We start from the raw sequence: 14,169 nt of genomic DNA on the forward strand, positions 1-14,169 counted from the left end.
TTTATAATGTAAATTAGTCACCATAAATTATGCACAGGAACTGTAAAAAAGGAAGGATAAAATAGAATAAAATAACTACAAGGTAAAACAATTAATCCCTTGCAGCATAAGAAGAAATCCCTTTTAGATGGATGGAGTCTAAACCCACATCTTGAGAGATTTTTTTATAAAAAGTGTCCATGTGTACAAGATTCTGCATCACTACTGACGGCAAACAATATTTATGGGAAAGGAACACTAATGCAGACAAGCTATTCACAGGTAGGAAAAGAGGACAGTGAATCAAGACAGGTAGGAAGGGAGAATGGAAAAGAGGTGAGGAGAAAAAGGGAAAATGAGAATGAAAGTCCAATATTAATAAAAGGCAGAAATGTGAACTGGAAAGAGAAGACAGAAGACAAAGAAAGAAAGCAGGCATAAAATCAAACACAGGAGAAGAAAGATAATGCACCAACGCAACCCCCAGATGGAGATGTCCGACATTGGTTCAAATCTTGACTAGTTTCAAATCCTAGTCTATTCTTTTATAAAAACTGGGGCAAACTGCACCAGTGCAATTCAAGTGTAAATGAGTGGCTCTAGCTACTTCATGCCAACTTTCAAGCTATTCTTTCTATCAAAGGAGTATCTTTGATGTTGCAGGACAAATAATGACATTAGCAATGGTGAACTTATTTACAGAGCCAAACTAAAACCCTCAGTTTGTATCTGTAATTAATCTGCTTGTAGCAGGGTGGTCCCCTGCTTCTGCCCTGGAAGGGGTAAAAACAGCCCAGGAGAAGGCTGTGGCTGGGGCAGGAAGCCTGGGCTGATTGGGGAAAGTAGGCTCAGCTGGGGCCATGCCCCAATCAGGCCCAGCTGGCCCCTATAAGAGGCTGTGAGCCAGAAGCCCAAACAGTCTCTCTCTAGCTGTAGATGGAAATGGGCCTGGCTGCAGGGAGCTGGATACAGGGTACCTGAGTGAAGCAGGGCTGGGGAAAGGTTGAGGAGCTGGGGAGCTCCAGCCTGGAAAGCCCCAGGCTGCGGCCTAGCATTGGGCTAATAGGTACTGGGGGTTGCAGAGGGCAGCCCAGGGGTAGGCCAAGGCAGCAAGTCCAAACTCTCCTTGCCAGTGATGAGTTGGCTGATACTGCAGTCTGCCCCAGGGGATGGGGGCTAGATGATGACTGGCAGTACCCATATACTGAGGCAAGGTGGGGATAGAGGGTGGGGGTTCCCCAGGGAGAGGAGACCCTAAGATTGAGGGGTTACTGCCAGGGGGCAGCACCCCAGGTAAAAGGGCACCGGATCCAGGGAGGGACACAGGGGCCAAAGGACAGGCGGATCACCGGCCTGCAGAGGGCGCTCCGGAGCTGGAACCGAGCTAATTCCCAGAAGTCACCAGAAGGAGGCGCTGCAGAGGCGAGTCCACTCCTCTGCACTGCTCATTAGTATAACCCAGGGGTAGGCAACCTATGGCACAGGTGCCGAAGACGGCACGCAAGCTGATTTTCAGTGGCCCTCACACTGCCTGGGTCCTGGCCACCAGTCCGGGGGGCTCTGCATTTTAATTTCATTTTAAATGAAGCTTCTTAAACATTTTAAAAGCCTTATTTACTTTACATACAACAATAGTTTAATTATATATTATAGACTTATAGAAAGAGACCTTCTAAAATGTATTACTGGCACACGAAACCTTAAATTAGAGTGAATAAATGAAGATTCGGCACACCACCTCTGAAAGGCTGCCGATCCCTGGTATAACCAATCAACGATCAAAAAGGAATAACTTGTGCTTGAGATCGAGGACTTAAAACCCTTGACTGAAAAACAGTACTCTTCTAGTGGGGAAGATCTTTCTTGATAAGGCTGCTCTGACCCTAACCTTGAATGAATAATAGGCTGGATCCTGTTCAAGAAGAATCAAGAAGGATTCTGCATTCACTTCAATTGAGAGGACTGGACCCTATAGAAACCAAAGATAATATCTGAGTTTCTGACAGAATTGAAAGGGACAATTCCTAAACTGGCCACAGCCACTTAATTACGGCAATAACATGACTTTTCAAGGAGAGAGGGGACACCCAGAGAAAAGACAAAATTAAAGCTCAGACCAAAAAAAAAAGTTACAAAAAAAGATACCTCAAAAATATTAATGAGGGAAGGAAAAGAATTGAGCCCCTAGGTATGTTAACAGTTATCTGCAAAACCATGCATGTTCAATGTCCTCAAAAACTTCCTGTGGGAGCATTCAACAGTGAAATCAGTTTAACTTTAAAATAAAATAAACCCACTTTTGGGAAAGGAGGATGAAGAAAACTTTTGAAACGTAACTTGTTTGGAGCATTCACCACATAAATAATCTAGTTACAGGGGGATCTGGGATAATCTCTCTCTTTTTCCTTTTCAGTTCACCTTCAGCAATAATCAGCATCTTAAAAATACAGTGTCGTTCCTTATAGCTACAATTTTTACATGTGCTGTATAGAGAAAAAAAGACAATCCCTGTTCCAGTTTTATAACCAAGCTTAGATATGACACAGTGAAAGATGATGTTCAGCAGAGGGAAAGATAGCTTGTTGCTCTGATGTACGTAAAATAGTACAGGCAACTCATTAGGAGATAATAAAAGCACACTGAACATCAGCCTGAACTAGCACCAGATTTTTCTGCAACCCTGTTCTACCACAATAGTGGAAGAGTGAAGGTTTGGTGCTTTATTATGGTCACTGGTCTCTTACATACAAGTTAATACAGTAACTCCTCACTTAACGTTGTAGTTATGTTCCTGAAAAATGCGACTTTAAGCAAAATGATGTTAAGTGAATCCAATTTCCCCATAAGAATTAATGTAAATAGGGGGGGTTAGGTTCCAGGGAAATTTTTTTCACCAGACAAAAAACTATATTCCTCTCTCTCTCTCTAGATAGATAGATAGATAGATACACACACACACTACATTTTAAACAATTTAATACTGTTCACAGCTATGATGATTGTGAAGCTTGGTTCAGGTGGTGAAGTTAGAGGGTGGAAGAGGGTGGGATATTTCCCAGGGAATGCCTTGCTGCTAAATGATGGACTAACACTCGACTGAACCCTCAAGGGTTAACACATTGTTAATGTAACCTCTCATCAAGGCAACACGAACAGGAGGGAAGGGAGACAGCATAGCAGACAGAGACAGACACAGACCTTGTGTGTGGGAGAGAGCGAGAAATGCACACTTCCCCCTTAAGTAAGCTGACCCACTCTTAAGTGCATTGTCTTTTTATGTGGATCAGGAAGTTGAGATAGTAGCTGCTGCCCCAGGCTCTCTCCGTCCCTGTCCCCACCCTGCTCTATATGGAGAAGAAGGGGTAAGCAGGGTGTAGGAGCGGGGGGAGGGAGACACCCTGACATCCCCCTACCCCCTCCCCCCCCCGCACAGCAAGCAGGAGGCTCGGGGAGCAGCTCCAAGGCAGAGGGCAGGAGCAGCACATGGCAGTGGAGGGAGGGATAGCTGCAATTGCTAGCCTGCTGGCAGCTGCTGCACAGGGGACTTAAGGGCGCAGGGAGATGATGGGGGGCTGCCGGTTCACCCTGGTTCCAAGCCCCCACCAGCTAGCTGCAACAGGCTGCTCTTCCTGCAAGCAGTGGACAAAGCAAGTGGCTGCCAGATGTTGGAAGGGAGCATTGTACAACTTTAAATGAGCATGTTCCCTAATTGATCAGCAACGTAACAACGAAACAACATTAACTGGGACGACTTTAAGTGAGGAGTTACTGTAAAGCTAAACTTCCGCAACTGCCTGTAAGTTTTTGAGCCAAGGTGTGCAGTAGGTTTAGTAACACCCAAAAAACAAAACCAACAAATCAGTTTCATTTATGTCCTTTCATTTTGACAAAAACTTTAAAATGAAATGTCAACTTAGCATACAATGAAAAGCAGCTTTACCTGTTCGGCACATGTCATGGAAGATTCTTAGTAGAAGAGTTCTAGTAATGCGACCAGTTCTTCTGACAGAGGTATCCAGTTTATTTAAGGCCCAGTCAAAATGCTGTGCTTGCTTATTCTGAACACCCAAAACAGGTTCTTCTTGAACTTTCCCCTTCTGATGAGGTGCAATTGCAAAGAGCCTGGCTTGGTAGATCAGATGTGTGCTAAACAAAAAACAAAAGCCAGTTATGGCAGTTAATGAGCAAAGGATCTATTGACACTTAAAAACCTCCTTCCACAAAACGTTAATTCCCCTCTACCAACATCTCCCACTCCACCCAAAAAAAAGCCAAAACGTTTTACAGGTCTGTCGCATCTTATGCTGGGGTTACGTTCCGCAGACTGAGTGTAAAGCGAAAATCGCGTATAGTCAAAATTACATTGAGTGAAATGGCAGGCGGAATTGCCCACATTACAGGTACAGTATTAAAATTGTTATTTTTCTCTTTTTTGTTTTTGCCAACCGCGTAAAGCTGAAATCGCGCATTTTAATTGTGCATAAGATGCGACAGACCTGTACAGATGACATTCAATGCTGATTTAAACCAATGCAGGCAATTCAGACTACTGTATCATGGGGGGTGGGGGGGGCGCGCCGGGAGAGGACTCAACTAAGAAATGTCTAAAACTGTATATTTCTCATATTGTCAAATGTTTGCTTATTTGGGGCGTCAGGCTAAACTGATTATAGCTTTGCCTAAAAATGGTTCACATGGTATTTTTGTAAAACAAACAAGTTTTGAAGCAAGGAATACGATTTCCCCATGAATAGTTGTAGACAACTCTTCTGAAGAGCAATAAATGAGACAGCGAGCAACAATCATTTTTATAACCAGTTTAAAGTACTAACAAAGAGGGCTGAACAATGTAAAGATTATAAACTTAGAAGATATTTTTTCATCTTATAAAATTACACTATTACATCAGAGATAAATGGATATAAAAGACTTACTATGCTGTTTTAAAACACATTGTAGCAACCATCAAAGATTTTTTAAAATTTATTTCCACAGCACTAAGGACTAGGAAAATATGACAACTATAAAAAATTCATAAAATTTCTTAACTGTTAGAAATTCTTGTTCTGGAATCAGAATGGTCCACACAGAGTTAATCAGGAAACAGCTTTTATGCTTTAAATTCACACCCTACCTTAATCCACACCAACTTTCAAGTGCAGATAAACCCTGAATTATCATTAGGGCCCTACCAATTTCACAGCCATGAACAACATGTCACAGACTGATAAATCTGGTCTTGTGTGCTTTTACCCTATAGTGCATAGACATCACAAGGGAGACCAGCGTTTCTCAAAGTGGGGGTCCTGACACAAAAGGGAGTTGCGGGGGGAGGGGGGGTCGCAAGGTTGTTTTAGGGGAGTCGCAGTATTGCCACCTTTACTTCTGTGCTGCCTTCAGAACTGAGGGGCCAGGCACCCAGCTCTGAAGGCAGCACCCCACTAGCTGCAGTGCAGAAATAAGGGTGCAATATCATGTCATCCTTACTTCTGCACTGCTACTGGCGGTGGTTCTGCCTCCAGAGCTGGGCTCCACTCTCCAGCTGCCCAGCTCTGAAGGCAGCACCACCGTCAGCAGAAGCACAGGAGTAAGGGTAGCAGTACCACACCCCCTCCCCAAAATAACCTTGCGACCCCCCACACACGTCCTTTTTGGGTCAGGACCCCTAAAATTACAACACCATGAAACTTCAGATTTAAATAACTGGAATCATGAAGTTTACTATTTTTAAAAAACTATGACCGTGGAGTTGATCAAAATGGACTGTGAATTTGGTAGGGCCCTAATTATATTGGTGTGGTCCACAGTCACTATACAGACAAAAATATGCACTGAACTGTACTCAGCAGTTCCTCATTGTGTGCATATGTTTTCTGAAGCATGTGCTGAAGTCATTCTTGCAGCTACCCAGATTGGCCCAGATCATCCTCTTCTAGATCCCTTGCACAGAGGGAAAAAACAGATTGTGCATACTGAGAGAAGAAGGGCTCACTGGCATCTACAACTCTGGCCCCTCCCTCTAAACCCTGCAAAACATACGCTTGGGTCCAGAGTGATAACTCGGCAGGCCAGACACACCAAGAACTTTAGGTGAAAGAGGCAACACAGACAGAGGTGCAATATCTTTTCTGTTGTGCCCCTCCACAAAGGGGTCTTGGTGGCAACCTGAAAGAGACTTTGGAAGGCCAGCTTGATTGTAAACAACATTTGAGGAACAAGGGACAATACAGTTCCACCACGTTTGTGGTCATTCTCCAGGAAAATTCCACCCAACAAAAGGGACAGTGTGAGGAATCTCTGAGGAACCCCTCTTGAGCACCCACCTGCAGATTTTTTCACAGGCGGGATGATTTAACACTACAAATTGGGGTGGAGGCAGGGAGAAGGAAAGACTGTCAAGAAAGTGTTTACTCTTAAATCCACACAGAAAAACAATTTTTAAATTCATCAGTGTTTGGGAGGTGAAGCTCTTAAAGTTGTCGTCCTACCACCAGACTGCACAGTTTTATACAGTTGATGAGACCACAATGCAATTAGTGCTATATCAATTCACACCATCTTAGTAATGACGTTTGCATACAGTCAAAAGAAATATCTGAAATCAATTATTTTGAGCTAAAAGGAAAAAAAAAGGTCCTATGCATTTGTGACCATATACAGATTTCACTGATTTAAAACTAAAGTCAGTCGAGTTTGGGAGAAATAAGATTGCAAAATATTTTCAGAGTTAGACAAGAGGAATAACAGTACAATAAAGCTTTTTGTTGTTGTTGTTTTGGTTTTATTTTTGTTTGTTTGTTATTTCAACCCTTAAAATGACTAATCATCCTAGAAGCACAGTTTTCTGCCCAGGCAGCTTAATTATCAGTGACCTATTTGCCAGACAACAATTATAATCCATTACATTTTTATTCTCACCCTAGCTCTTTTCCATATCTACCTGTACATAAGGACACAAACAACAAAGGAAAATGGTATGCACTAGTAGCTTGGAATGCTACTTGAAAGTTTGACACACTACTTCAAGTCAAGGTTGATATCATGAGTGACCATACTCTTCACAAGCAGCAACATACGAGTATACTATCATCCTAATGCACAAGAATTTATGCTTGCAACTTCCATTAGCATTAATGGACACAGCTGTGCCATTACAGCCGTGCTGCTAAAAGGCATGCCGCCTAGCTGTTGTTTGTCAGTGGGAGACAGTTCTCCCGCTAACAAAAAAAACGTCCACTCCCAACGAGCGGCAGCAGCTTTGTCAGCAGGAGAGCACTCCTGCCAACATAGAGCTGTTCACCCCGGCACTTTTCGTAAACTTTTGTCGTTCGAGCATGTGGTTTTTTAGTACCCCTGAACAACAAAAGTTTTGCTGACGAAGTTCCATGGTAGAGAAAGCCTATGTCTCTGTTCCTCGATATAAGAAAATAAATCTTAGTTTCAATTCTAATAAAATCCGGTCATCATTCTGCAAGGATACGCCAGACAGCTCATCCATGCCTGCAAATATTTTGTATCCACATTTCATATCTACAGTTTATACGAGTGGTCCCCAAACTTTTCATGGTCACACTCCCTCCCCCCAGAGCTGGGGGTCAGAAGCCGGGGGAGAGGGGAAAATGTGGACAGGGACAAGGGTACCGCAGCTGGGGCCAAGCATGGGACCAGGAGTCAGGGCAATGGCTGGGAGTGGAGCAGGGCTGGGTGGCACTCCCACCCCACCCCCCTGAACAGGGCTGCGCCCCAGAGTTTAGGGACCTCTGGTTTATACACTGTCTTTGCAAACAAACAATCTTATCAAGGATCCTTGCATTTAAAATGCAGCTAGCACTTTAAAGCTTCTATAGCATCAAGGAAGATTAAACTTGGTAGTATGCAAAACTCTACTGCAGATGTGTCAACTATCAAATTCAGAACTCAGATCTGCCATAAAATGAAGTATATCATTTGTTACTGAACTATCCTTGCTCAAAATTTAGCCTAGTGGTCCATTTTTTAAATAGGGGAAAAGTCAAGACTTGGCACAAGTCTAACTTAGTATAAAGCAGAATACATTGCTTCTGTAATCAGGAAGAAAGCAATTAGTGCATTTGGCTGACATACACAGGCTTATAAACATTGCAAAAAAATCGAAGTATTTATTGACAGCCATGTTCAGACATTAACTCATCAATTTAAAAAACTGCACAACTTTAAACAGTTTAGTCAGCAGAGGATAGAACCCATTACTCCTCGGGGAATTTTGCGTCACTGCGTGTGTGCAGAATTCATGGCCCCCACCGATTTCTTTGCTTACCCGCAGAAAAATGACTTCTGACAGGGAAGCAAAGGGAAGCCGAAAGAGCGGTCATGTGCCCACTCCCTGGCAGTGCAGACTCGTCGGTTTGGGCACCAGAGCAGCTGGTACAGATGTAAATCACTGCCTGGGGAGGGAGGGAGGGGTGTGTGTGTCCCCCTTTCACTCGATATTGCAGAATACTCAGCATGGAGGGGCAGGGCTTTGGGGTATTTCTGAAGAGGTAGGCGTGAGACAGGCTCTGTTCCCTCAGGCAGAGGAGAATGCAGCAGCCTGCCTGCTTAGTGAATTCCCACAGGAGTATTAAACAGGTATAAAATTTTAAGGCTCCTTTACATTGTCAGAGTGATGTAAATGAGCCTTACTGTAAAGGACAGCATGTCCTTATAAATGTTTATGGTGCATTAGTGATTAGAACTGGTCTAAATTTTTGGACTGAAAAAATGTCCTATCAAAATGTGCTCCATGAACTATTTGCTACTGACCTTTTTGGAGATGGTCAGTAGCCAGTATAAATTGTGAATTTGAGTCCCCAGCCCTCGCTTTTCAGTTGCTTATGATGTAACACTGAGCATATGGCTGCATATTACTTGTTGACTAATAATTAGAAGGGTCAATACTAGCTACATTACTATTACCCAGAGGGAGTTTGGGGATTTCCTCTAATGCTCCCCACTCCTGTTCTATATCCAGTGTATTATAGTTTAAATAAATTACCAGAATAACTGAAACTAGCTGGATTAGACTGCATTAATTTTGACAACAAAATATGCAGAATTTTGCAAAATACTGTTCACAGAATTTTTAATATTTTTGTGCAGAACTTTAAATTTTTTGGCACAGAATTTCCCAGGAGTAACCCATTCACCTCAAATAAAGTATTCTTACACTGGGCTAACTATATCAGTTTTTTTTTTTTAATTATTGCATTTGAGATCATAGAAAGAGGAACAGTTACACAGGAATCAGAGTCTGTCAAATGTTATCACAGATAAATAAAATTAAAACTCACTAAATTATAAACAACACACTATACAGGAAAGCTTAGTTTGATCTTTTTACAAGTTAATATTTAGCACAGTGATTACAAATTCTTAATAAACCTTCCTTTTAGGGCTGTCAATCATAGTTAACTCAAGTGATTAACTCAAAACAAATTAATTTTTAAATCTACTTAATCGCGATTAATCACAGTTGTAATCACAGTATAACAGAATACTAATTTAAATTTATTATAAATATTTTTGGATTGTTCTACATTTTCAAATATATTGATTTCAATACAGAATACAAAGTATTCAGCGCTCACTTTATATTATTTTGATAAATATTTGCACTGTAAAAAAAACAAAATAGCATTTTTCAATTCACCTCATACAAGTACTGTAGTGCAACCTCATTATCATGAAAGTGCAACTTACAAATGCATATTTTTGTTATATAACTGCACTCAAAAACAAAACAATGTAAAATTTTAGAACCTACGGATCCACTCAACCCTACTTCTTGTTCAGCCAATTGCTAAGACAAACAAGTTTGTTTACATTTATGGAAGATAATGCTGCCTGCTTCTTATTTACAATGTCACTTGAAAGTGAGAACAGGTGTTTGTATGGCACCATTGTAGCTGGCATTGCAAGGTATTTACGTTCCAGATATGCTAAACATTCCTATACCCCTTCATGCTTCAGCCACCATTCCAGAGGACATGCTTCCATGCTGATGATGCTCGTTGAAAAAGTCTTGATTAAATTTGTGACCGAACTCCTTGGGGGAGAATTGTATGTCTACAGCTCTGTGTTTTACCCGCATTCTGCCATATATTTCATGTTACAGCAGTCTTCAATGACAACCCAACACAAGCTGTTCAATTTAAGAATACTTTCACCGCAGATTTAACAAAATATAAAGAAGGTACCAATGTGAGATTTCTAAAGTTAACTACAGCACTTGACCCAAGATTTAAGAAAATGAGGTGCCTTCCAAAATTTGAAAGGGACAAGGTGTGGAACATGCTGCTGGAAGTCTTAAAAGAGCAACACTCAGATGCAGAAACTACAAACCCCAAACCACCAAAAAAGAAAAATCAACCTTCTGTTGGTGGCATCTGATTCAGATGAAGAAAAAGAACATGCGTCAGTCTGCACTGCTTTGGATCGTTATCGAACAGAACCCAACATCAGCATGGAAGCATGTCCTCTGGAATGGTGGCCAAAGCATGCAGGGGCATACAAATGTTTAGCATATCTGGCACGTAAATACCTTGCAACTCCATCTACAACAGTGCCATGCGAACAATAAAGAGATTGCACTATAGTACTTGCATGAGGTGAATTTAAAATTACTATTTCTTTTATCTTTTTTACAGTGCCAATATTTGTAATCAAATATAATATAAAATGAGCACTGTACACTTCGTATTGTGAGTTGTAATTGAAATCAATATATTTGAAAATGTAGAAAACATCCAAAAATACTTATAATAAATGGTATTCTATTATTGTTTAACAGTGTGATTAAATCTGTGATTAATCGTGATTTTTTAAAAATCTTGTGATTAACTGCGATTCATTTTTTTAAAATCACTTGATAGCCCTACTTCCTGTATACCCAACTAATCTTCATTATAAATATCAATACATAATGCCAATAAGATATAAATGTGATAATGTGAAATTCAGACCTAATTGGGACATTAGTGGTTCAGTCAGAATTAAGATAAGCTTTTTCCACACACTACAGAGATGTGCCCCTGCAGGGAGGTTTGTATTTCACTTAGGCCTGGTCTACACTGGGGGGGCGGGGGGGGGCGGTTGTCGATCTAAGGTACGCAACTTCAGCTACGCGAATAGCATAGCTGAAGTCGAAGTACCTTAGCTCGAATTACTTACCCGTCCTCACGGCGCAGGATTGACGTCCGCGGCTCCCCCGTCGACTCCGCTACCGCCACTCGCTCTGGTGGAGTTCCGGAGTCGACGGGAGCGCGTTTGGGGATCGATATATCGCGTCTAGATGAGACGCGATATATCGAACTCCGAGAAATCGATTGCTACCCGCCGATCTGGCGGGTAGTGAAGACGTACCCTTAGATAAGGCAGTATACTACCTGCAAAGAGAGCAATTTTATATTCTTTATTATGGATTGTGATGCTTTAAATTTCAGGCAGAATATCTGAGAGCTACTACAAGTTTTGTTCGGTTATCGATGACAACCCAACACATGCTGTTCAAAGTGTTGGGGACAAAGTGACAAAGGACATCATTATCCCTGTAAAAGAACAAAGTCTCTAATAAGATGACATGAAAATAAAAAATGCACATGAAGAATAGTAGGACAGTTTATTGCCGGCTATACATTAAAGTTTGAAATTAAGTTTCTCCAGTAATATTAAAACAATCATACTGAATGCCTTCTCTGCATCTAATGCTAGCAGGCTACTTTTATCCTTTGGTTTAATGAAATATTAGTGTTCCACCTATTATGATTTGTGACTGTTCCTGGGACAGAGCCAAATTGGTGTGAACTGGTAGTAACTAAACTAATAGTTTGACTAAAGTCAATTGATCAGTACATTCCATGGTCTTCTTGATTTTAATCATTTGTACATTTGTACATACAGTTATGCTGACCTCCAAAACTGGAACTGGCCAATTTTCCCCATTCAAGGAAATAATAATAGAAGATTTTGAAGGATTTGACGGGATTGGTCCAGTGGTTAGAGTCAGTGGTTTGAGCACTGGCCTGCTAAACCCACGGTTATGAGTTCAATCCTTGAAGAGGCCACTTAGGGATCTGGGGCAAAAATTGGTCCTGCTAGTGAAGTCAGGGGGCTGGACTTGACCTTTTGAGGTCCCTTCCAGTTCTAGGAGATTGGTATATCTCCAATTACTATTACTAAGCTCCTGAAAAAGATATACAGAACTCCTTTCAAAAGCCATCCAGACCTAGAGGTTTTTCACTTGAAAGGGTTTCTTAGTGTTTTGAACTTTCATGTTATCTGACTTACAACCATATTTGCTTTCTACAGTAATGTGTGATTTTTAAGTTCTCCAAAAAAGTATACATTTGCACTATAAAAGGAGTTGCTGAGGGTTACAGTTTTTTGTAGAGCTAAAATAGTTCTCTTGATTCACCATCAGTTTATTCTATAATAATTGCAGGGAATGAGTGGGATGGGGTATTTTTGAAAGCATATGGCTACATTTATTTCAAATACCACTACTGGGTGGGTGAGAGGGACATGTTTGTCCTGGATTTGATAATGTTGACAAGTTACACTTTTAACTTATTCAGCTTGAATTTTTCAGATGCACTATTACTGATTTTTTCCTGTAATTCTCATAACTGCTCTACAGCATAAAATAGATGCATTAGTGTACACACCTTCAATTAAAATGCTTGAAAGGTAGAAGTTAGTTTTGTTCCAAAGTCTCTTTCCACCAATCTGACCCTATCACCACCCCCACTCCTCCAAATCCTTCAATAGTTCTGTCTCTTAATATAAAAATACAAGATTCTCATTCTCATCTGCAAGACCCTTTGCAGTCCTGCTGCCTTCAAAATGTTTGCTCTCTTGTTCTCTTTCCCTAGTCCCCCTTTCTTTATTGCTCCGTTGGCTTCTCTTTACTTCAGTTTTGGCTGCATCCCTCTTTCATACTGTCACATATGCTTGGAACAGCTTTGATAACCTACACCATGAGGAACCTACTATTCTCCTCCACATTTCCGCTAAAATGCACAACTCTTCTGCTTCTCATCTTCCATAAACCCCACATCCTCCTCCCTGAATGTTGGCCTAGTCTTGTTTTATGTTTGCCTCCCATAAAATATAAGCACTTCCATACAAGAAGTGTGTGTCATTGAGGTTTATAAAGCTCTTTGGAAAGTAATGGCACTTTTTCTTAAAAATAAAACACTAAAGCTAATGGAATTAGCATCCATTCCTGCATTAAGAGTTGTATTCATTCTGCCAACCCAAAAAGACATTTTTAATTAACTACAGAAAAACAAACGTTGTACCCCTTGACATTACTGTAAGTACTAGTGTTTAGCCAAATGGTTCACAAATACAATTACATTTAAAGTGTTGAGTATATACTTCAATTAGAACAAAAATTCTTCTGAACTGTATTATAATTGGCAATCTTGTCAATATGAAATCCCAGTAAATAGTTACTGTTGGCATTCACTTACAACCATAGCTACAAAATTTATAGATACAGCTTAAATACAGAAGTACAAGAAAATACCCGTAAAGAAAATGGAAATTATTTATATTATAGTTGCAGCTAAAGACTATATTCAGGATTGAAACATCACTGTAGGCATTACACAAACACAAAATGGCCCCTGTCACAGTCTCAATTTACAAAGTAAAATTGAGACAAAATGTAAAAAAATAGTCTCAGTGTTTTGCCAATACTGGCTTTTGCTATATATTGGCTGGGAAAAAGGAAATCACAATGTATTTGCCATACACTGAATGTGAAATTGTTTTCTTGTACTTGCTTAGTGTGCATCCTGGGATTAATCCACTCTCCAGTCATTTCTCATGGAAAAAGAGCACTGAATCCAATACAAGTTTTGCATGCAAAAGGAGAGCAAGATCAGTCCTCCAAGATGGTGTATACAATAGATCCAAGTCTCTAGACCAGGGATCGGCAACCTTTGGCATGCAGCCCGTCAGGGAAATCCACTGGCAGACAGGGATGGTTTGTTTACCTGCAGCATTCGCCGGTTTGGCAGATTGCAGCTCCCACGGGCCGCGGGAAGCGGCAGCCAGCACATCCCTCAGCCCACGCCGCTTCCGGCAGTCTGCATTTCCCTGATGAAGTTGCCGATCCCTGCTCTAGACATTTAAATAATCTTGGAATGAAAGCTGCACTACAGGCAC

The 14,169-nt window shown here is 41.0% G+C and overlaps 1 protein-coding gene across 2 annotated transcripts in view; it reads right to left on the reverse strand.

Moving 5' to 3' along the window:
* LRPPRC (leucine rich pentatricopeptide repeat containing) overlaps positions 1-14,169 on the reverse strand; it is a 161,141-nt gene that overhangs the window by 139,400 nt on the left and 7,572 nt on the right. The window contains exons 1-2 of one of the 2 annotated variants that reach the window (XM_039529688.1): positions 3,920-4,054; positions 1,868-1,948 (exon numbers count right to left, since the gene is read on the reverse strand). Coding sequence is in view for 1 of the 2 variants with exons in the window: in XM_039529687.1 (XP_039385621.1) it covers positions 3,920-4,125 (206 nt within the window). In the remaining variant the exon portion in view is untranslated. Of the gene's footprint in view, positions 1-1,867; positions 1,949-3,919; positions 4,126-14,169 lie in introns of those variants that run through there. The other variant, XM_039529687.1, reaches the window with a different exon arrangement.

Source organism: Mauremys reevesii, linkage group 3 (assembly GCF_016161935.1).
Source record: "Mauremys reevesii isolate NIE-2019 linkage group 3, ASM1616193v1, whole genome shotgun sequence".
Taxonomy (NCBI): Eukaryota; Metazoa; Chordata; order Testudines; family Geoemydidae; genus Mauremys; species Mauremys reevesii.